Consider the following 25,274-nt stretch of genomic DNA (forward strand, 5'->3'; position numbering starts at 1 on the left):
ATAACTTGAGTCTGAATCGCGAGCAACAATTGTCCGCGAGTTCTTGTAACTTGCTTTACGACCTTATCCTTTGGCCAAATTATGGCAACTGGCGCGAAATTTACAGGACTTGGGGGAAGCGCATGCCTGAAAGGACTCCCATTCATGAAAAAAGCACAATTTTTCAGTGTGTTTTTTTGAGGCTTTTTTCCTAATTAAAGGAAGGCAATTTTCACCTCATACATAAATATGAACTTGAAGTATTCGCAGTGACACGGTGATCTAAATTGACATTGAATAACGACGTAAATAATCGAGTTAAAAGTTTCGAGGGAAATGTCTTTGATTTATATTTTAGACGTAAGACGAAATAAATGAGGGTGATTTCGTTAGGGGTTTTTATTTTATTTAGAGAGACAGATGAAAGAAGAATGTAAAACTAGAACATAACAGCTTCCACAGTGTGACTACCACACAATGCAATTTTATTAGAACTGAAAAGGGTGCAAAAGATCCGTACAAAGGCCACCTTTCACTGTGTCAGAATTATTTGCTTCGCAACTTCACACAATTGACTTTGATTTCATTTCCTCGAGGAAATCTACTTAGCTCGGAGTGACGGAAATTATTAAAAAATTAGAAAACACAACATCTGTGTGCATTTTTCGTGACACAACTACAAATTGGGCCGAAATTTATTACTTTGAAAAGTTGCGATCTGTCCAAACTTTCCAGGACCAAGATAAATTTAGACGGAGTGTCTAGGCTCCATAAATTTATTTGCAAATGTTTTCAACATTTTTTTAAAACACTTTATCGATTGCTGAATTATTGGAATAATGCAGAATTCGCTTTGAAATCCTATATCGTTGTATGATGTTTTCATAATTTTGAAATGTTTCGTAAAATACAAGACAAGAACTGATTTTATTCAAATAAAACTACTTTTTCCTTATTATCGCAATAAACGCTTACAAGCTCTTAGACTTGCATTCATAATTGTTACGGTTATTGTTCTTTGATAATGGTACAAAACGGCATTAGTTTCTAGGTCAGCTTCCTGAGGCAAACTAGTGTTTGTAAGCAATATTACTTGAAAATCATGAATGCTGCATGACTTTACTGGCAAACAACCCTTTATGAAATTTAGTTTTGACTCCACTGTAATCATTTTAACTTTTAATATTTAAAATGAAAAGTCGGACAAATATAGTATTTTCTACTACGGATTTCTAAAGGTTAGGATACGAAACGACGTAAATAAAACGTTCCCGTTCTCTGTAGTTTCGTTATTGTCGCCCAGAGAGCGTCCAAGTTTTCTGGGAAATTAATTTTAAAAAATTTTTGTATTTGTGTAACGGTTAGCACAAAGCAAATAAAAAAATACAGGCAGATAGAGCATTAAATTCTCAATTATGAAAGATAAAAATGATTCAAAAATTATGTCGCAAACTATGTTTAAAAAAATCCAAAACTTCACCTATTCGCATTCTGCTCCATATTTTTCAAAACGCTGCGAATATGGTTACGGATACAAGAAAAATGTTGGGAAGAAAGTTGTAGAGAATTAAATTTTCTACAAAAAAGTCCGCGAGACCACATTAATATCTTCAACCATTTAGACCCTAAAGTCATTTAAAGACGCTAAAGGGACGGATTTGCTTCATTTGGCCGATGGTCAAGTATTGGAAGGTTAATTTATACTTAAACTGTTGTAGATAGAAATATGGAGTCGCGGATTTTTTTGTAGAAAATTTAATTTTCTACAACTTTGTTTATAACGATTTTTTTGTATCTTCAACTGTATTCGCTGCGTTAGCAAAATATTCGAAGCATATTTCTTTGCGCACCGTCGCATATTTATCAAAACGCTGGGAATACAGTTGAAGATACAAAAAAAGTTTAGGAAACAAAGCTGTAAATAATTAAATTTGGTATAAAAAGATCCGCGACACTATGATCTTTATTCTACGATTTAAGTATGAATTAACTTGTTACTTGACCACCAGAAAATGAAACAAATTTGTTGCTTGAGCGTCTTTGAACGTCTTTGAGGCCTAAACCCTTAAAGATAGAGAGATGATTTTACGGACTTTTTTAAAGGAAATTTAATTCTTTACAACTTTCTTCCTAACATTTTTCTCGTATTTTTAACCGTATTCGCAGAATTTTGAAAAATACGGGACGAAGCGCAAATTTGAAATTTTATTTCTCATGTTTTTTATGAAAATTTTAGTCGTCAGTTTTTCTTAGTCTGTTAAGAGTGCAAAAAAGCACAACATTTCTGCATTTTCCCAAGTTTTAGTGAATTGGTTGAGTTTAAATCAATTGAAAACGCTCGAAGCGTCCGTTTTAATTTTTTGGGTGCTATTTTGAATCTCGTTTTGTCTCCTAAGCTATAGTCCTCCGTAGTTTCTATTCTAGTGAGAGGAGTGCAAATTAGTATATTTTTGTAGCTTTTGTGTTTTATTTCAGTCGAGTGGGTGTATCAAAGCAAAGTCGAGGGTGTTGAGGGAGTGAAATAAGAGCCTTTAAATGTTTTCGTTTTTATTGCACAATGTAATAAAATAAAAATTATAATTTAGTGAGTTAAGTTAACGACACCGGACTTGCAGGTACTTACCGCCCTTCTTTGTTCGCATCACTTTAATTGGGCTGAAAGTGCCCTTCTCAGGATTAATACAATAATAAAGTTGGAGCACACAATTACAATTAAACTAACTCGAACTTAACTAACTTACAGTCTTGTCACTAAAGCTACCATAAATAATTTAAACCGCGTGAAAAACTGTTTGTCATAACTTTGGTTATTTCTTTGTAACAACCACTGGGAGTGAGCTTAACTTATAACAACAAAACTTTGTGCAAACGTTAGAGTTTTTCGCCACTCAAACTCATCATGTTGTAATAGGAATGATCAGGGAAGCGTTCTAATTCGATATAATCGGTTTCTGTCATTAGAAGCTTCTCGAGCAGCTGGACGCATTCTCCAAACGACGGCCGCTGTTTCGGGTCTTTGTCCCAACAATAATACATTATGTTGTAAAGTTCACGACGGCAGTGCTCCGGCTTGTCCAATCTGTAGCCATCTCGGACCTGCACAAAATCAAATAAACAAAACATTACACTAAATAAAGTGGATCATTTTTCACGCGGATCGCTTCTATTAAACATTTATGGCCGGGGATTCGCTAAATGAGATTTATTTGAACGGATGGGGCAGAAAGCCAGCCCGTGATTGACTAAGATAAGGCCACGAGATAAAGATTTGTTTTCCTCACAGAATTTATGTTGGAAATTTTTTCCAACCCGGATATTTTTAGTTTCCAGTCACCGGAATAAAGCGAAGAAAGGACCAGTCCAGATAACAAGCAGTTTGAGCTTGCAAATACAAGGGGCGGGGAAAATTTTAGTAAAACAAATAGAAAGTTATTCCAAAAAAGCGTGTTTCGACGGCTAGAGCGTAAACAACACTGTTATTTTTCGGTTTCTATAAAGAGAATTAAAGTTATGAAGACAAATGTTTTGAAACGTTTCTACGGAAATAAATGAGTTTGTGAAAGTATTTTTCACTATATCTCAAAAACTAATACTCGCGCAGAAATCGGCGTTTGCTATTAAATTAAAAAACAATTTTTTGTCTGTGATTTTTTTTAGAATTTTTCTACCCTTCCTTAATTATAATTAAAAATATGAAACTAATACTTAATCAAAATTTTATTGTTTCTAGTGTTATTCTAAAACAATGGTGTTTTGAGCAAAAAATTGTTTTGTTTTTTGTAGCTAGCGACTTTTGTACTGATCTTTTGCACAACAAAACATTTAAGCATCGCTTATTCTCAAGAATATGTCAAGAAATTAGAAGAAATAGTAGAGAAAAACTGAAAAAATTCACTGACAAAGTGAATTCATATTTTTTGAAATAGAGTAAAAATATACTTTTAGTAGACTCTCACTGTATATTTAATTGAAAAATTCCCTTCTTCGATTATTATTTGTTTTATTACAAATCTCATATCAAATCAAATAAATTTATTATCAGACAATATGTACATACATGGAACCGGCATCGACTCGACACTAAATTTTATTTTCTTCTTTACAGTACATCTTGATACGTTAAAATTAGATGATGGTAAAAAAAGACAAATTAAAATGAAAAAGAAAAGTTACCTGAACGCACAAACAAACACTATTAAAAATATTTCAAGACATAAATATCGAGAGATTTCTTCTGGGCTTCTAATTTTTAAGACATTTTAATCCCTTAACTGCATCTTGATATTTAGAAGTCAGTACTGATTTTATTTAATGAGAATGCCTTTCACAGAATTATTTTGTGTTATGTTTCAAACCTAGAATTATGTTCTATAATATTTAAAGCTGATATTTCTCCAAATGTTCTCTTGTAACAAAATATTTTCAAATCTTCTTATCTAGATTTCTACTGAATTTTATTTAAATTCTCAGAAAATTTTCTTATTTTTTTACAAATCGATAATTCTTTTAAGCTGGCAGTTCTGAATGCCCTCCAATGGCCTCAACTATTATTATTAATGAATATTTTTTAGTCTCCTCAAACATTATATTTTGCAGCTTGATGTTGTAAAAGGTTTGAAAGCTCGGGAATTTTTTACGATCATATTTCTGCAGATTGCCTTTAGTTTCTCCAACTTTCTTTTTTTCTTAGTTAAACATACTTATTTAATTAAAAACCGTTGTAATTACACTAGTTTAGTAGTTTACAACGTTTTTAATTAACCCTAAGTCTGATACTGAAGTTGAAAAAAAAATGAGATCTCAAGTTTCTTAAATATTCATTTTAAAGTATCAGTATTTGAAATTGTTTGAAACATTGAAAATGTCACTGATTGCTTCTTCTTTTGTACTATCAGGGTCAGTTTATCTTAATGTAAAAAAAAAAATAATACCTCACTTCATAAGACATTAAATGTTGATGAAAACGTTCACCATGTTCATCACTTATGCTTCTCAAGTTTTATTACGATAATTTAAACACAAACATAGAACAAGTTGCTTGAGCTTACTTTACAAACATCTGATGATATTTTAAAGAAAATATAATGTTTAACAATTTGTTAATGCCGTCAATAACGTATGCCAAAGACGTCACAAACAAGATTGCTTCAAAACTTTTGCAAAATTAAAAATAACACAGATTGCTTCTTTTTGCACTGATAAGTGTCAATTTCTCTTATTGTAACCAACAGTAATTGGCTAACATATTTTTGTCCCAAAATCCTTGGTATACCACTTTTCATAAGACTTTAAATCTTGATGGAAACGTTCACAATCTCATCCCTTAAATTTCCCAGGTTTTCTTAGGATAATTTTACCGCAAACAAAACAAAAGTTGTTTGGGCTTAATCTATATTCACTTGACGATATTTTAAAGCAAATAAAATTTTTAACAATTAGTTTATCACGTAAATAACGAATGTCAAACTAGACACCAGAAAAAAATTTTCAAAACTTTTTGTGAATATATTAAAAAAACTAGACAGAAAAAGACAAAGGAAAATCAGTATATAAGTTATCTGTGGGTGTTTTTTTGTAAACTCTATTCTTGTAATTAGGTGCTTCTAAACACTTTTCAATCCTTTAACATTCTTTTAAAGCTCTGTCAGATAAATTCTTTGGTGAGGGGCTCCCATACAATTCTTTTGTGCTTTATAGCAAGCCTATAAAATGTTTTGAAGGTAATATTCCAAAAAGTTTTCCCAACAATTTTTCGATATGTTAAAGGTATAAATGAATAAGTAATTATACTTTTTTAAGTTATTTCCTTAGCTGTTTTTATTATTTTTGATAATTTGTTGTTCAGTCTTCCTACCTTTTGTAGCTAGATGTTGCAAAACTGAATTAAATATATATTTACCTACATTTAATCAATTTTTGTTTAACACTTAATTAAAATTGTAAATGAATACCATATTTTCGGACATAAGACGTATTGATTATTATTTAGATCATTATGTCTTAGCACGTGACACACAAATTTGTTATCCTCACAGAATTTACCTAGGATTTTTTTCCAACTCGGATATTAAGTTTTCAGGAGCGGAATGAAGCGAAGAAAAGCCAAGTCCAGATAACAAGCAGTTTGAGCTTGCAAATACAAGGTCCATCAGAGAGAAAATGCAAATACTGTATTTTTGTTGAAAACGGAGAGTTATTTAAACAAATAAATAAAAAGCGTGTTTCGACAATTCTTGTTGAAACGTTACCACTTTTCGACTTTCATTAAGAGAAGTAAGGAAATAAAAAGCGGAGATAATGAACATCCGGAAAACTTTCTCAATTAAGTAAAACCTTACAAAATCGCGAAATAAATCGAAACTTGGCAGAAGCAAGTCACATGCCTTTATTCAGTTGCTCTGCATATGAAACAGTCATTCATTTGAAACTAATAACGTTCACTTCACTTAATAATTCATTCGGGCAACTGTTGCGTGAAATCGATAGAGCTTTCGTATAGATATTTTTCTAAAGAGACACAATTGCTGTAGCTTTGTGAAGTAGAAGGTGAAAAAATAGGGTTGTTGATCGAATCAATCATTTCACAATTCGTGTGATTAGACGGGGTAATGGAGCGTCTGGAGTGTCGGCGAAGGGTTCACGATAAGCTCGTGAAAAATGTTAGAGGACATATTCTGAAGAGTAAACGAGTGCGCTTTCAAATAATCGTAATGTTTAAAGTAATTAGAAATATCCGCCAACGCCTGTGAGTTGTCTTATCTGGGCGTAAAAAATGAACGTAAAAATCTACTTTGTGCTAATATATTATTTGCCTGCCTTGCAGCTTTAAAACAGTGGAGCTTACACAAAGTAGATTAGACCAACTTTGAATTTAAAAGCTTCAAATATTTGTGTGCGCAAGTGGAATAAAATAAAGTTCAGAGTTGTTTTAAATTTTTCTGGCAATGTTTTGCCTCGTTTCCAATTACGGGAAGTAAACACAAATACAAAATGTCTCGGCGTCACTTCGTTGCAATTATGCGACAAGATTGTGATTGAATCCGTGGCAAATTCGTTCAAACATTTCCATTATAACAAGTCGATCATTTATCATTGGAACACGAAGAGACAAAGAAAAATATTGCGTCAATATAAGCCCCCAGCATCTTCTTAACACAACCGATTGTATTACTCAAACAGCATCGTTTCCTAAAGGAAACACGTAAATACGAAAATAGAAGCGACAGTTTCTCATCGCGTAATGTGAGCTTGTCTCGATAAAAGCCGAAAGCATTTAAATATCGCAGGCGGAATTATTTACCTTTTTCATGACTTCGGCGGCGGATAGCCCCGGGTAGGGGGTGCTGCCCAGTGTTACCACCTCCCAAATTAGCACCCCGAAGCTCCACACGTCCGACTTGACCGAAAAAATGTTATCGTAAAGTGACTCAGGGGCCATCCACCGGATCGGGAGTCTTCCTTCGCTCTTTCTTTCGTAAACGTGTGAGACTATAACGTCTCTAGCAAAGCCAAAGTCGGCCACTTTGCACGTATGCTCCTCCGTAATGAGGATGTTGCGGGCGGCAAGGTCCCGATGGATTATCTGGAAAGTTGAAGAGTTCATTAAATTTGGCGAAATTTAAACCAGGCGATTGTTTGGTGCAAGGGATGGTGTTTTTCAAACTTTGGCAGGACAAGGATTTTGTTCCTGCAGAGAGGACGTGATGGGAGTTTGCCTCTCGGATTACTTTAATTATATAAGAAAGCAGCTGTGAGGGTTTTGGATTGGTTTTTTCAGGAGAGATGAATTGGGACTGGAAAAACGTAAAGAACTCAACAAATCGAAAAAACATTCAGCTAGCATGCTTTGGTTCAAACAAAAATTGATTGCGACTCAATAACACCTTTTGCAGCTTTATTCTAAAGTTCTTTCTCAAAATCCTGTTAAGCTTGCTACTGCCTACTAGTAAAGTACTTTAAGATGCTATTTTTAAATAGTTTTTATGTTTTATTTGTTGAAATATACTTAATAGTAATAATATTTCTACACTTTTTTCTTCGGTTTCTCTAACTTTCCTTTTATAGGTAGCTACTCGTGAATATTTTGAAACAATTTTACAAAACTTTATTTAAATTAGAAAACTTTTCAATTGAATATTCTTTGTTTTACTAAAAATTTAGAGAATTATTGTAATTAGCAGCTTCTCGATACTTTTCTGTCCCCTAACATTCCTTTACAGCTCTGTACTTCCTCGGTTAAATTCTAACAATTGTTTTTGATTCGAAAATAACTTCTAAATACCATTCTTTTGTGCTTTATTGCAAGCCCATAAAAATCTCAGAGGTGAGCATCAGTTGCAAGTTTTTTAGTATTCCTAATTTTTTAGGCCTATTTATTGAAACATTGAATATTACATGTTTTGATTTAACGTTTTTATTGAAATCAATTTTACGACTTTTACATTTTTCTGTTCCTTCTTTATTTTATAAGGGTTGAAAGTATTTTGTTTTTCTTGTGTTTAGGTTTTATTTTACGAGTTTTGCATCCTGATTATTTAAAAATATATGGGTAGAAAAGACATTTGCTCTTTATAAAATAAGGCAAGAACAAAATGTGTGCATTTTGTGTGGACCTCATACCTAATTATCGATAATTTTATTTATTTAATTAATTTTTAATTTTTTTTTTGAATATACTAGGGAGATAAAGAAATTTGCTAACAAAATCAGTAAACAAAAATGTTGCAATTACAAAAAAATTGAAAAAGACGTTGTAACTCAAAAACCAATGACATCAAATTGTTACTATGTTGTCAAAATAAAGTCGATCTGTTTGAGGATTTGTTTGAAAAATTACTCTCAACAATAAAATTTCTGCATTACTTTTGGTTCAGTCGTATTTTAAAGTCAGTACTAATTTTTTAATTGAAAGATGTCTTCATTGAATTTTTTGTGGTATATGTTGCAAATCTTTGCCATAATTAAGTATCCAATGCTGGGATTTCTGTATAGTTTTATAGTCTTTCCAAATATCTTGTAGGGCATCAAAATGTGTTCTTAAATTATAATTATATATTGTTTGTAGACAATTTGTGTGGAAAGCTGGTATTTCTCTATAGTCTGTTTTAAAATATTTCTCCAAACGCTTTTTGTGACATGATACAAGTATTTGGAAGGTTTTTTTATCGAAATTTATTTAAATTTGATTTTTTTTTAGTCTCAATGGGTACGAATACCCTAGCCATCTTTTGCAATCAAATAATAGTTTCTTTAATTATATATAATTATCTTTTGCAGCTTGATATTGTTAAAAGTTTTAAATGCCATTTTTCTATATAAGACATCTTATTTTCTTAGTTTATTTGTTGTCTCTGCCGAAAAGTAGAGACGAATTTTTTAAAATGATCTTTCCACAAATTGTTCTTCGGTGTTCATAACTTTTTTTTTAGCTAGATATTTCAAACATGTGCACTAAATTTTATTCAAATTGGAAAATTTCTTTATCAGACTTTCTTAATTTGTTAAAAATTAAGAGAATTATTTTTGTAAATAAAACGTTCTCAATACTTTTCAGTCGCCCAAAATTCTTTTATAGTTCGATTTTTTAAAGTCAGTTAAATACTTTTATTTCTAGAACGGTGTCCATATCAAATTTCTTATAAAATTCTTTAAAGCTAGTAGTATTTTCAGAAAATTCTTTAGTTTTCTAATTGTTTTTTGCAGTTTGATTTTTCCAAAGTTTTTCTTTATTAATAATTTAGAGACAATTATTCTTGATAAATATTTAGTTTGTCTTTCTTGGAATAGTCTTGTGTTTTGTGGTAAGCTCGAGTGCACTATTAAATTTTTATTGAGATTTTTGAAGCTTGATATTTTGAAAACTTGTAAATGTCATTTTTTATTCTACATTTTCTGTCTTATATCGATTTTTTTTGACCTGGTGTTTTTGGGAAAAAAATACTGATTTTTTTCTGTTCGATTTTTTTTATTCTTTTTTTGTATTAATTCTTGGTGCCCAATATTTTAAATCCGATAGAGCTACAAGCTATTTATTTGTGTTTTCGCTGGTGTTTTCGTATGTTCACCTCTACTTTTCGGACACATTTGGCAAAAAAGGAACGAATCAATATTTTTTGTAAGAATTTAATCTGACTAAGATACACCTATTATTTTGGGTGATTCGGATTTGGACTCCGTACTCTCGATTATAAAATATTCATAATTTTTTCGGCATTTTTCAGAATCTAATTAAAATTTCTTCACATTTACAAGACATTTTCTGCTCATTGGATAATTACACTGTCTAAAAACTTAATGGAGAATCTGATAAAATATTTCGCTATTTCGGTTGTATAGAGTTAAAATTAACTTCGCCCGTACCACGCAGAAAAACTATCGAAGCTACAATTTCTCCTCAACGAGAAATAATAGTCAATTACTCTAAACGAGAATTCACAGAAGCGTTGGTTTCCTTTATACCCGGCTTACCCCCCCACACGTGCGACCCCGATCCCGTCTTCGATTTTATAATTACATACCCCCCATACGTACCCCATTAGCGGACAGAAATTCCATTCCCTTGGCGACCTGATACACAAAAGATGTGAGATCCCTCGACGTTAGCGATTTGCTTTGGCCGTGCATGTTGTTGTAATACCTCTCTGCTCGTGAATTTCGTAAATAACTTTGCAGTTTGCCTTTACTGATATATTCCATAATCAAAAATATCGGCTCTTTGTCCGTACAACAGCCCAAAAGTCGCACGACATTTGGATGAGTTTCCAGCATTTTCATCACGCGAAGCTCCGAAAGCAAATCTGATTTCTCCTTCTCGTTCGCGTTCTCTTTCAGGGTTTTCACCGCTACCACGGAAACGCCCTCCTTACCTGCACAATACGCGAAAAAGTGACCTTTACAGTAATATTGCAAGTTTTTACAAACCGTCAATATCGGAAGCTTCGCATTTCCACACTTGGCCGAATGCTCCCTCGCCCAATATATTGAAAAATTTCAAACGGTGTCGGGGGAACTCCCAGTGGTCGGAGTCCTTGATTGGGGCGGAAATTTGATGACTGGCCTTTAGAACAAAAATAACAAAAAATCCTTAATGTGAAGGGAAAAAATTAAACGTTTCAACGATTTGAAATATCCATTATTGACCTTTAATAAATGTTTCAAAATTAATCTTTTTTTTACTAGCCGTAGATAGTAACTCTCGACTTACCTAAAATTATTTTCAAGTATACAGGGTGTTTACGAAATTAGCTATAGTACAAACGTATGTTTGTCAACATGACGGTACTTCCGGTTATTCCCAAACTCATCGGTATTATTATTATTTTAAATAGAAAGATATGTAGTTTACTGCGTTTTTGAGTAACTCGAATTATTTCAAGTGGATTTTTATCAACTTTCCCTACACCTAAATTTAGTCGTTTTCGAAATAATTACGTTTTTTTGAAAATTTTTGGGTTGCTACCTTTCAATTCTGCCATTTTTAAAGTTTTAAAATCGTATTTAAACATTCAAAAATGAAAGCCTATATCTTTCAAAATTGGAAAAAAAGGTTACAAACTCCAAAATCCTAACGATACTTTTGAACACCTTCAACAAACTGTAAGTCTGTTTTTTCAAAAGGAATGCCCCAATTTTTATTTCACTAGGTAGAAAAAAATTTAATTCTGCAATGATTTGTTGTAGCAATCCCTATGCTTATCTGTGATAATTTTCAAGGTATGTTGGTTTTCTTTGACATTGCCGGAAATTCCTTACTAGACACAGATACTTTTGCACAGTTTGCCAAAGAAACATTCCTCATTAAATACACGATAAGTTCTGTGTAAAATGTTGCTTTCTTTATTAAAAGTTAAAATAAAATAAATTTATTGAATTCAGATTTAAAAAACTTTGATTTCTTATATTTTACCCACGTTTTCATGGCAACTTGTACGGAAAGAGCTATGGCTAATGAATTTTTCAAAGCCAACAAAAAGTTGATATAACTTGAAAACTGTTACACATAAGTATAGGGATGTTTAAATTGCGGCATTTTATTTGAAAATTTTTAGTTGTGGGTGTTTGAAGAACTAAATACTTAATCTTAAAAAGAGGTTTGCTAACTTTTTTTAGAAATTCGAAAACACTAAAGAAAAGATCTAAACGGTGGTATATCTAAACCTTCTGTTTCAAATGAGCCAAAAAGATTTCAAAATTTTTAAAAATGGCAGAGTTATCGATTTTTTGAAGTCATTGTTTAGGACCTAACGGATTATGGTTGTATAAAAATTTTCAGAAGACTGTCATTATTAGAACTCCAATACTTCTCAAGGTGGGGCTTGTTGCTGAAGTTAACTTTTAAAGTCAAATATCTTTTTAGTTATTAATTTTAGGCATTTGAAACTTGTTTTTAGATTTAATAATCTTTGAGAAGCAAAAACAAAAAATTGGTGTTCCATTATCTTTTTCAAGTTATTCTTCAACTTTTAAAAACTTTTTACTATTTTACTTTCCTAATTAGAATGCGCTAAACAAAATTGGTACAGATTCGAGCTTAAACTTTTCCCTTTAATGTGGTAAAAGTTTCACTTTTCTGTGATTCTTAGTTTTTGTGTAATAAATTTAAAAAAAACGTGTTTTCATCAAAAAAATCAAATTGGGTATTTTAAAAACTAAACAGTATCGACCAATGCAAGTTTAGATCAAGTTCATCATTATTAAAAGCTACGTCCAAAATTTAATAAAACGTAAGATGTTCCATTAAAAAATACATAGCTTGTTTTGTAGCTTATACCTGAAATAGCCTGTATACTTGAAAAGCTTTAGGAGATGCTGGAGATTATTATCTACGACTTGTGTAAAAAAATATTTATTTTTCAATTATTCAGTGGTCAGTTATGGCAATAATGAATAAACGCTAGGTGTAAGCAGTAAAGTCTAAGTACTAGGTAATAATAATAATAAGAATAATTGCTAGGTAAAAGTAATAGACGTAATAGGTAAAAAAAATAATCGCTGGGTAAAAAATATAAACTCTGTGTGAAAACAGTAAATACTATTAAATATTATTATATTATGGACTGAATCACAAGTGATGTACAAAGTTCATATCTTTGTTATTACTTATTAGTCATTTTTCAAAAAAAAATCTCGAGTAGTTAGAGTATATTTTTTTAAATGCTCATTCATTTTTGACTTGACGTCATTCTTATTTTTTTTTAATGACAATCTACATTTTTGTTCACTGTTTTAAGAAGTACACATCTTTATCTTTCTGGTAAAATGAAAAAAATAATAAGAAAATGAAAAATAAATTTAAAAAAAATTCTTCGTTTTTTATTTTTTTATGTTGCTTTATTTTTTTTAATTCTTTTATATCTACTTACCATAAAGATAAAAATGTATACTATCTAATACACTAATAAAAAAAATCAGTAACACTGGCCAACATTTTTTTTATAAATTATATCCAAATTATTTTTATTTTATATATTGAATAATAACAATAAATACACTCGCATAGTGAAATTTAATATATTTTAATAAAAAAATTTAATAATGACATCACCTGACATGATGGTCAGTTTTTGAGTACATTTTTGGAAATAAAAATTAATTTGACCTGTTCGAATTTTTTTTAATGACTTAATAACAAACATATGAATAATTATGCGTTACTTTTGGTTCAGTCTGTATTTAAAAAAATTGATCTATGCAAATGAGTAATAATAAGAGGGTGCAACTACACTTTTTACTTTTTCACGACAAAATTAGTTTTTGTTCAAATCTAGCAAGTGGGTGTTAAATACGTAGGTATATGTGTAACCTTTCATAAGTACAGCAGTTTAATTTTTTTTGCGTCCACTTTCTAGTGTAATTTGGATGTTATTCACTAGTGTATTCTTTGAACAATTTTGTCCGTTAAAGAGCGATTTACACCAGTGAAATTTTAGAAATGTACACTAGGGAGTGGACGCTAAGAAAGTGCACGGCATTTAGTATTATTATTTTTTCTTAGCAAAACTTTTTTAAACATAAATTGCCACTTAACATTTCGATTATTTTACCGATCATTTACAAAATTTTACTTAATAAATGACTAGCTGTTTATTACTAAATTAGTACCCAAGTGATAAATACCTGTGAACGGTTTACTTCACGTTCCCACAGTTCGTAGCGATTGTTGAAAGCTGTGGGTCCTCTCCATTGTTGCATACCAATAGTTGTGTCTTCTGGTAGAACAATTGCACCTGAAGATGGTTTCCTCTACAAAAAATGATTATTTAAATTTTTATGCAAGAAAGTGACTTACAATATCGTCTTTGGAACTTTTGGGTTTCCCTAAATGTATTTTCTTCCTAAAAACTATGGCAATGATGCCAACCATGAGAAACACAGCACAAACTGAGATAATTGGTACAACAGTAACGGCCAAATCAGGTGGTGTTTTAACCGCTTGGTCTATAGTTTTATTAAGGGGTTGAACTGTCGGTGTCGTCTTAGTGATTTTCCTCGTCGTTGCTTCCTCTTTTTCATCAATTTCATTTTTAACTGGTTCGATTTTAATCGGTCTTAGAAGGGTCGTAACGTTTGGTTTTGGTTGAAAGTGCGGTTGTCTTGACGTAGCCGTTGTGGGGCTTTTCGGACGTTGGTTAAAATTCGGAATAGTGAGAAAAGGCGGCGGTACCAACCCATTTTGTTTACTTCCCGGGAAATTAAGGCTCGAATTCGGGTCCGAATCCTTCAAAATGTTGACAAAAACCTCAAACTTGGCCGCTAGTTCGCCATCAGACGCTGTGACATACAGCCGCACGTTCTGACCTCCCTGAAAAATGCATTTGGCTTCGTTTGAATTCTAAAAGGATGCTGAATTGTTTATTACTCGTCCTTGCAAGGATTCGTTCAAGTAGACGATTCCCGTGTAAGGATCTATCCGGAAAGGTAGTTTCTCGGTTGGTTTTTCGTTCCCTAAAGACTGGAGGGGCTCTAGGCCGTAAATAACGCGCCCTCCCTCATTGTCTCTACCGTGCGCCTGGATTATTTTGCTTCCCACAGGTTCCGATTCGGGAATTTGCCAGTTCCGGTCTAACCACATGGTGGGAGGAGTGTTGTCGCTGAGTTGGCATTCTACTGGAATTTCAAGTAATTGAAGGGATTGAAGATGAAAACAAGAATTATGAATGAGCACAACACCCAAAGCTAATAAGTGAAAGTTGATGCTTGAACAGGCAGCTCGTGTGGAAATAACTGTGACGTCAATAGATCCCGGATTTGCCACAGAAAGTATGCAAAATATGGGGCTTTGATTATGTAAACAATTCGGGGAAGAATTTCGAGACCTTCATCCACTTGATTTTTATTTTTATTAAAAGACATTTGCATATACGGCAAATATGTGGTTTCAAGTACTCTGGCGGGTAATAAAAATACGAGTTTAAATCTGAAGTTAAAGAACATACCTACAAAATTTACTTCACTTCAAGTCAAAGCGAAACAAGTTCAAAGAGTAAAAAATTCAATCAAAATCATTTGTCGAGGTTCGTTTCATGTTGGTCATATGAAAAACTAAATTAAAGACTACGGCATATTCGCTTTAATACATTTTAATTTTCAAATACACACAAGCAATTAGTATTTATGGCAGGATTTTCGGACCCTTTTTTTTTCGAAAATAAATAGTAATAATTATAATTTTGAAAACAATTCGTGGCTTTCGTGACAAAATTTCTTACACCAAAAAACTTTGCAGGGTGAGTTTGCTAAAAGTATATTTTTACAGTTACACAGAGATAAGGGTTTTATTCTCATTATATTTTTTCTATGCATGTAAACTTTTCAGAATTTGTCTAGAATTCCTTATGATTAAAATTAAGTAGTAATTAATCAATTAATATACTATAGTTGCTGCGCAGAAAAATCTTAATTTTTATGTATTTTAAAATAAACACTGCTTAAATGTGGTTTTGTCTAACAAATACGAAAGAAAATATTGCTAGTTCAAAAAAAATTCTAATTAAATAAATACAATTTTAAATTAAATACTAGTAGATATCATTAAGTGAAGAAGTTTTTTATGATAAGCCCAGAAATTAATGAAGTTAAAATTCCTGTTTTAATCCCTAAAAGTTTCACTGACATGTATTAAGTCTACTTGAGACAAAGTTACACACGGACAAACATAAATTCTAAAAAACTGTCTTTGTTTTTATTTTTGCCTCTTTTTTATATTTTTTTAAATCTGTTTTTATACTTGCCACAAAAATAAAGAAGTATACTATTAAAAACCGTAAACAAAAATGTGGGTTGCCATAAAAAAAATAAACTGACGTCATTACTTAAAAACCTATGACGTCACAAATGTTACAATGGTGTCAAAATGTAGCATTTAAAAAATAAAATTGACCTGCTTGGGAATTTTTTTGAAAAACGAGACAACAAAAGTATGAATTTTATGCGTACTTTAAACTCACCCTGTATATTTTTATTCAATTATTATTTTTTCTAAGAAATTATTGGAAAATTTACAAGATTAGTGAAATAAAACAAGTATTTGATAACAAAAACTTAGTTTATAGCTCAAAAACTTGTATACACGTTCGAAACAAACAAATCTAATACAATTGGACGGTTGTTTGCGTCATTGTTGAAGAAATTTTCTGAAATATTGTCTTTTTTGATTTTTTTTAAATTGTCGAAATTTTTATTGAAAAATAAAAATAAATAAAACAAATAAATTAAAAAAATGTTTTATTTGTTGAACTCTGTTACCGGTTAAAATTAAAACACGTACTTCGATTCTGATACCGTATATTATTATTATTATTATTATTATTATTATTATTATTATTATTATTATTATTATTATTATTATTATTATTATTATTATTTAATTTTTAAATTTACTTTTACTTGTAGTTCTATTTAGCAAAATTTCCCATAAAAAACTGCATTTTCATCTGAAAATGTTTTTAGTGACTCGAAATATGTAACAATTTTTTTCGTAATTTTTCGTTTTGTTTTTGACGCAATTTAGCTAAAGGATCGACTTTTTGGCTGGAAAATGTCAACTCTCGAAATACCCTGAATAGTTTAATCCAATTAATTCAATTTTAGGAAAATCATATTGCAGTTATAGATAATAATTATTGTAAATAATTGACTTTAATACTTAATACAAATAATTGACATCCTCTGTAGCGATTTTATTGATTTTTACAGAATACAAAGCTTATTAAAAGGGACTTTGACTATAGTGAAATGGTGAATCGACATTCAGTAGTTAGGGTCTAAATGAATTTGTTTTTTCAAAATATCTTTTTTGGTATTGACTCGTTTTTAGGCGAACCATGCCTATTTTTTAAATTTAACTCAGACAATATTTGGAGTCGTCGCTACGCTTCTCCTCTAAGTAATTGGTTTCGATCGGTAAAATCTTGTTACTGTTCTTGATACTTAATATACTATTTTTTATCTTCGTAAATTTTATTGTCTAGTTATTGCAAACATATTTACTATAAATGTTGTTCTTATTTCTTACGTTGTTAAAGTCCAACAATTTTTAATTTCCACAGTCTAATTTTGATATTGCTAAAGTATTTAATAATTAAAACATGTTCGAATAAATTTTTTAGAGTTATTTTCATGTAAAACTTTTTGTCCCATCCGTCATGTGTAAACAAAAGGTAAATTCATCAGAAGTCGTTACACATTGTCTTGTTCTTCGGTTTCGTAGTTCCAAAAGTTTCAACAGGTTCCACGTTTGATAAAAATAATTGTAAATTAAAAAAATTTACGGTTTTTATGTCCCGTCCGTCATCAATTTGTATTTTTTTCCTGCTCGTATTTGCAATTTTACAAATGTGGCTCCAATAACTGTAGGTTGCAAACAGTTTGAAAAATATACTTCTATGATATAGTTCATAAAAACTGAAAATAAAATCTAATAACTTGTGCAAGGTGTCCCGTCCGTTAAAATGGAGTGGCTGAGGTGTTGTTTTAACATTTCTTAAATGCATAGATTATAATTGTGAGGAAAAACTTTTTGAAATTAAACTCATTCATTCCGAAATAGAATTGGAAAAAATATAATATAGTATAAGTAGACCTGGAATTTCATTATCAATATCTTCTCTGAATTTTTTAAAGTTTTAATAATTTTTGTTGCTTGACTCTTTTTCAGTTTGAACTTAACTTATAAAATTTAATTTCGACTCGATAACTCCATTACGGGGCCTTTACATTGAATTTTTTACAAATTGAAATCCGGATTTCAGTCTTTTATAATTTTTTGTAACAAAATTTTACATGTGACTGCAATTTTCATCGATTGGTTCGAAATGTCGCTCCAAATTCTTAACTGTTGGGCAACCTGGCAATCCCTGACTTTCTTTCCTGGGAGAGAGTGCGGAAAGTGTCAAAACCGCCTTCTTTCCTCATAAATCTCTTCTTTCCTGTAAATTTTCGCAACACGTGATTTCCATCGACACGCCGCGTCGTCGACGAAAAGAGAAATTGTAGGAAAAGGATGTTTATCTCAAACTAGGTTGACTCATGTCCTTGGAAGCCTCAGTCGTTTGAATTGACCGAAAGATCGTTATTCGAATAAAAGGAAGACGTTTTATTGCTCTCTCGCCATATAATTTCAAATTGTTCAAGTGACAACGTTAACGAAGTAATTGGAAGCCGTGCAAAACGCTTTTCAAAGACTCGCCGCATTTCATTTTTAATTACGCTCACGCAGATTATAGGGAAATTGAGAAGTGACAAGAATCACTTTAAATTCGACTGTAAAATGTGTATTCGGTGCAATGATGAAATGATCTCGTTGCGAAATCGAGATTTTGAATGAACCCTGTTGATTAACGAGCCGAAAGGAACCCGGCGTTTAATTTAAACATTTCGCCATGTGTGCACCGTTGGATATTTTCCACACAACGAGCTTATTATTTTTAAAAATACTCCTTCTGAGTTATAGCCCCTAAATCACGATTTTACGAAAATTTCGCTTAAACTCGAGACGGAGTTGCAAACTCAGTTCCCAACTTGGCAAATCTAAATCACTTATTTTCAGGAATCTCACTATTTTGATCAAGTAATTCGAACCGCAGCTCAAATGTTGCAACTTATAAGGCAATTACCTGCAACTTGAGACAATCGCACTCAAATTTTTGCCCGACCTGATTGATTTACAACTAATTTGAGTACATAATCCTGGATAGAATATTGATTAGAGCCAATAATTCCTCACAGAGGACCCTCATACAACCGTCTGAAATTATTGATCTGGTGGATGGTCATAAAAATAAGTGGAACGTGTAAAATTAATTCAATTAAAACGTTCTAAATAACCTTAAACTATCACTTGATATTTTTCGAGACGTTCTCGTAATAAAATTTCAAATCTTCATTCCGGAGATTCCACTGGATCAGCTGTCGCCTCACAATAATTACATATCAACATCGGGAAATTTGCATTTGCTGAAGGCTCTCCAGGGAATACAATTGCACGATTTCGTACGCTTGATTTATAATACATTCGTTTGAAGTTTGGCCATGCGTGAAATTTGTTATTTTACTTCTTGAGGGTATAACAGGCATTTTGAAAAAACTCAGTTTAATTGAAACGGAATTTAACGTCAGTGTCACGAAGTGTTCCTTTATTAGCAAAAATCTTGCAAGACTGGTTAATGGATTATTTTGGGAATGAATATTGATGGAGATAACTACAGGTAAATGGCTCTGTTAATGAATTTCAATGGCAATGCCTTGAAGTATTTACTAGTCATAAAACTCCTTAATTAAATGATAAGAAATGCGGAATTGGTTATTTCGGAGATAATTCAACCTTATTTGCGCGACACACGAATTTTGTACCTAAATAAACGTATCGATTTGGTTTAAAGCAAACAAACAAACAGAAATTTATTTTATTAAATTTTAATGTCGCAAAATTGCATTTTTGAATAGTACATATTGATGCATATAGTGGCGGTCAGCTCGATTTGCGTGTGCGTCATCAATTTCATTTTTTCATTACCAACACAAAGCTATAAAAAATTATCAAAAACAATGCAAATTTAAACAGCTAAGGGCTATCTAAGGGTGGTATCCTTGAACATTAATTTACATGTGCACTTCGACAACACCGTCAAGTGTCACGAATTTGTCAAACTGACATTGACAGTAAATTATAGACGTCGTCGCATGGTTGTCGAAAGTGTTATCGGTGTTAATCGCAAGTATTTTCTGTTCGTTTATTGTGTTTTGTGATTTGCGTTTCGTTAGGTTTTTGATTCTGCGTTTATTAGTTCTTGTTTTGTGAATCTGTATTTTTTGTAACAACTCATAATTTAAACACTTCGTAACCTCAAAAAGTATTTGATAGTTTGTCACCGCTATGCCCCTGCTATGTAAACTTAGTGACAGAAATGTCAGATGACGCACACGCAAACGGAGCTGAGCGCTACCATACGTAAATATAGACAATATAAACAACTTAACTCAGTGTTTTATGATCCAAGCAGTCATATTTTAATTTTTACTTGAAACCTACAACTAGATCAACTTTATTAAAAATTTAATGTTATTCTGTTTCTCCACTACTGCGACTTTTTTTTATCAAAAACGTTTCATTTGACAAGAAACTTGACTAGATGTTCTTTGTCTTGTAAAATTGAATACAAAAAAGGTTTGCTATTGACTGTTGTTTAACCAGAGGCTCGACAGATACACAATTATTTCACAAAATTTCTAAAATAAAATGGATATTTTAGCACATTTTTTATCGGAAACGAAGATGCTTAGTGTAATTTTGTCAAAAATTAACCAAGAAATATCGAAATTAGTTTAAAAACAAAGCAATTTTTGCATTCTCAAGCATTTAAACACATTATTGAAATAGTCTTTATTTCATGTTTCATCTATAAAGGCAAACTTACATTCAAAATTACCTAAAAAATCACCGGATTAGGTCGGAAATGGTGTTATTTTTGCCATTTTGCAAAATTTTATTAAAAATAAACCCAAACCGAATTGGATGGAAAATGGTGTTAATTTTAGTTTTTTTTTTAGAAGCGAACATGCGTATTTTTTAGTCAAATAATCGATTATCTTACAAAATTTTCTTAAACAATACGGAGGAAAATACCAAAAATTTCGTTGAAATGTGTTGAAAATATTAGCCTTTTTAGAAAACAACAACCAAGCTCACATTTCATTTTAATTTCGACAAAGATATAACCATAAAAATTGACGAATTAAGAAGACTTATTTTTACATTTTCAAGCGCTTAATCTTACGTTTTTAAGTAAATAAACATTAATTAGTTAACAACGATTTAAATTTCTCTTTAAACTAATAAACTACAAAAAAAACTATAATTTTTAATCCAAAATTGCCGAAAAACAGTATTTTGCGTTTTCAGATATTTTAGCACATTTTCAGTCGGAAACGATGTTTAGTGGAATCTAGTAAAAAAATTAACAGAGAAATCTTAAAATTAGTTCAAAAACCAAGCAATTTTTGCATTTTTCGAGCGTTTAAACACATTATTAAGATAGTATTTATTTCATATTTAATACAGAAAGGCAATTATTCAACAAAAATTACCCAAAAATTTTTGGAGAAGGTCGAATATGGTGTTATTTTTGCCTTTTTGCAAAATTTTATTTAAAATAATCCAAAAAACCTCCAAGTCGGGTCAAAAATGTTGTAAGGTTTTCTTTTTAAAAGCGATGCATATTTCCTAGTCAAGTAATGGATGATATTATCTTAAAAAAATTCCTTAAAAATGCCGAGAAAAATACCAAATTTCGTTGAATTGGATTGAAAATGTTTGCCTTCTTTTGCCTTGTAATTTCGACAAAAAATAACCATAACAATTACCGAATTAATTTGGTTTTTAAGTTAATAAACATTATTTAGCTAATATCAATTCAGGCTTCTTTTTAAACTATAATATTAAACTGACAAAAAAATAACTTTTATTCGAAAGTTACCGAAAAACAGTATTTTCACATTTTCACACATTTTCAGTTGGAAAAGAAGATGTTTAATATAATTTCATCAAAAAAATAACCGAGAAATCTCACAATTAGTTCAAAAACGAAGCAATTTGTGCATTTTTCAAGCGTTAAAGCACATTATTAACATGGTCTTTTTTTATTTTTCATGCAAAACGATAATTATTTAATACAATTACGTTATTTTTGCCGTTTTGTGAAATTTTTATAAAAAAAGACCGCAAAATTGGTGTTTTGGGTCGAAAATGTTGTTAGTTTTCCTTTTTAGAAGTGATCACGCATATTTTTTGGTCAAGTAATCGATTATTTTACTAAATTTCCCTAAATATACTGAGGAAAATATTAAAATTTTGTTGTACTGGGTTGAAAATATTTGCCTTTTTCGAAAACAACATCCAAGCACCATTTAATTCAATTTACACAAAGATATAACTTTAAAAAATGTTGAATCAGGTATAAAAAAACATTTTTATACATAAACATTAACAAAATAAAACGTTTTTTTTTTATTTTTTTTTCTTCGTTTTATGTAGTATTTTAACTTCCCGACATAACAAAAGGTGGATTAACTTTACACTGTAATTAAATATGTACTTGTTTAATATCAATTCAAACTTCCTTTCAATAATAATCTACCAAAAATTAATTATTCAAAAATTATTCAATAGTTAATTGCAATTGATTTGGAAAATTCAGTTTCTGGTAAATGTGACTATAAAATATGTAAATTATTGTTTGGCAACAAACATGATTAAATCCAGAACTCAACAAAGATTTCAAGATTTATTGACAAGAAATCTTTATTCTTGAACGTTGTGTGTTGTCTTGACTTGAAATTTTCACCTGAACTTTTGACAATACAAAAAAAAGAAGAATATGTTTCTTGATTTTCGTGTAACACTAAATAATCGTATGTGTTCCACAAAACTTGCCAACAAAGTGTATTTATTTTAATCACTCTAGACAGGTATGAATGGGGCTAAACCCTATTCAACAATGTTATTATTCCTGAGTTGAAGTAGGAGTATCCAGCTTTAATCTAAAATGTTGCTGAGAAAATGCAATTTGATGCGCAATATTAACTCAAATATACAGAAAAATGTGTGCTATTTATTATTTTCGTGTTCTCTAAAATAAGCGCTCTTATAAAAATATCTCGAATTAGTAACAATGGTGTTAGCTAAACTTGATTACGAATTAAGAGAATTATCAAATCGAGTTCTCAGATAAATTAACATATTAGCCTTGAAAGTCTTAAACAATAATAACGTGGGTTCGTTGTGAACTCGTACAATAATTAATATTGCCTGTTTTAAGCACAGTTACAATAAATATTTTATGATATTGACTGTTTTGTGTTTGCCATTTGTTTATAAAATTGTGCACGCGTGCCCTATCGCACTTATCACCTTTTGAAAACACACATTGAAATTAAAATATTGATAAATGAGTATTGATCTTGAAGGCAATCCAGGATGTGGCAAATCAATTTTTCGTTCCTTTCTAAAACCTGTCTGCGTTTTTAGTTTCCAATTTATTGCACGCCTTAATTATACATTGTGTATTTGCTATTGTTGCTGATAGTCCGATAATAAGTCAATTATTTCGTGACGTAAACGAAAAATTCTGCTCTTGACCTTTAAATTTAAGCGGAACCAAAACAATTCCTGCTGTTTGGCTAAAATTGAGCATTTACACGAGTTCTTGCATAACTGTATTTTGCAACAATGGTTATTGTTTTACACATGTCCATCTGATTACAAAATTATATTCCTTTGCGAATTGGCACATTGGCCACGAGTCGCGACTTTTCTAATGAGCGCTTTGAAGGTCTTCCGAATTGAAATAATCAATTGTTGTGTCAACTTTCTCTCTTACTTTCCTGTCCCAAATACGAAAAACGCGAAAAAACCAAAAAGATGCGCTTTCTCTTTTACCTCCGACGATCCAGGTGAAAGAAATTAGAACAAAGCAACGATTCCAAAACATTGTTTATCAATTTTAAGTCACTTCACTTGGTATGTAGTCTACATTTTTCGCTTGATCGTGCGTTGAAATCTCCCAAACCACTCACATTTTCCCGCACTGACACTGGGGTTCACACGGATTTTCACACATTCGCGAAAATCAACCTTTTTCCTTCATTTTGCGCGATTTTTAATCGGTTGTAGTCGGATGGCGAACGGGGGAATACTGAATGGAGTAGGCCATGTGAGACCACGACAGGTATCTCTTTAGAAAGTTCGATTCAGTTAAAATAAATTAACGGGACTCTGCGAAGCGCTCGATTCAAACGCGAGACACCTGTTTCGGCAAACTTCCTCAGGGCCATAACGTACCGAAACTTTGCGAAGGCAACAAAGGAAGTGCAATTTTCATGCGCAAATAAAAATAAGAAAAAGAAAGGTGTCTGTTTGTTACGAGAGGTTCTGGATTTTTCATGTTTTATTCATTTCTGCTATTCCAATTACAGTTGAGAAAATCGCGCTAAGTTGGCAACCATTTGCATTCTTTTCCCACTTTATTATTCGCCTAATAAGGTCATAAGTGGGAAGATGAGGCGGGGATTATAAAGGGCGTGCCAACTTATTAACTATAAATGTACGGCGACTACCAATCACACACAATACAGTAATTAATAATCATGACAAAAAAGAAACTTATTTTTAGTTCTTTCATTTTGGAAATGTATCAATGTTTTCCGAAATTAAACATTGTCAAATTAAAGGCAAAATGTTTACGTTAGATTTGTTATTAATGTTATTTTTATTACTATTTTAAAAATAAAACAATTAAGTGGCTATACAATTCACGACAGTGATGTGTATTGTGGGCTGCATACACAAAATATAAATGGCAACGCATACAGGGTTAATTAATTACGGATTATTTTGGAATTATGTTAGATTCAACCAATAATATTATTTTTAGGTGTTGATATCTTAATTGTTAGATAATTTTTAAAAGTAACTAATAATTGCATTGTCCTGAGTTTTGAAATTAATAATTTAATAAAACATAAAAACAAATTTTGGTTCAATTCCATACTGTATCAAGTGGTAATTATAATTAATTAGTATTTTTGGTTGCTCTCAAAGTAATTTTAGAAATATACCACAATTAATTCACCCTGTAGGAAATAAATATTTATTTTTATTTAAATTCATTATTATTAATAACCAACTTTTTTTTAAATAAGTCGATTTTTATAAAAAATGGTCCAAAAATATAAGTACCTAAGTACTATTTGAGATGGTAATTTAGAATTTTATTTTTAAACGATCCAGTTCGGTTAAGGTT

The 25,274-nt window shown here is 31.1% G+C and overlaps 1 protein-coding gene across 2 annotated transcripts; it reads right to left on the reverse strand.

Moving 5' to 3' along the window:
* Positions 1–2,509: 2,509 nt before the first annotated feature.
* On the reverse strand, positions 2,510–24,284 carry Cad96Ca (Cadherin 96Ca). Of its 2 annotated transcripts, none has more exons than XM_008202754.3 (8): positions 23,912–24,284; positions 14,837–15,081; positions 14,267–14,779; positions 14,095–14,220; positions 10,900–11,035; positions 10,510–10,844; positions 7,280–7,561; positions 2,510–3,075 (listed from the first exon to the last, which is right to left on the reverse strand). In XM_008202754.3, the coding sequence occupies exons 1-8, from the start codon at positions 23,961–23,963 to the stop codon at positions 2,851–2,853; spliced, it is 1,914 nt and encodes a 637-aa protein (XP_008200976.1). In that variant the 5' UTR covers positions 23,964–24,284; the 3' UTR covers positions 2,510–2,850. The 2 variants fall into 2 exon arrangements, with proteins under 2 accessions (XP_008200976.1, XP_008200974.1); XM_008202752.3 differs by having other exon boundaries at positions 14,837–15,084; positions 23,912–24,282.
* Positions 24,285–25,274: the final 990 nt, after the last annotated feature.

The sequence above is a fragment of the Tribolium castaneum genome, chromosome 4 (assembly GCF_031307605.1).
Source record: "Tribolium castaneum strain GA2 chromosome 4, icTriCast1.1, whole genome shotgun sequence".
NCBI classification, from domain to species: domain Eukaryota; kingdom Metazoa; phylum Arthropoda; class Insecta; order Coleoptera; family Tenebrionidae; genus Tribolium; species Tribolium castaneum.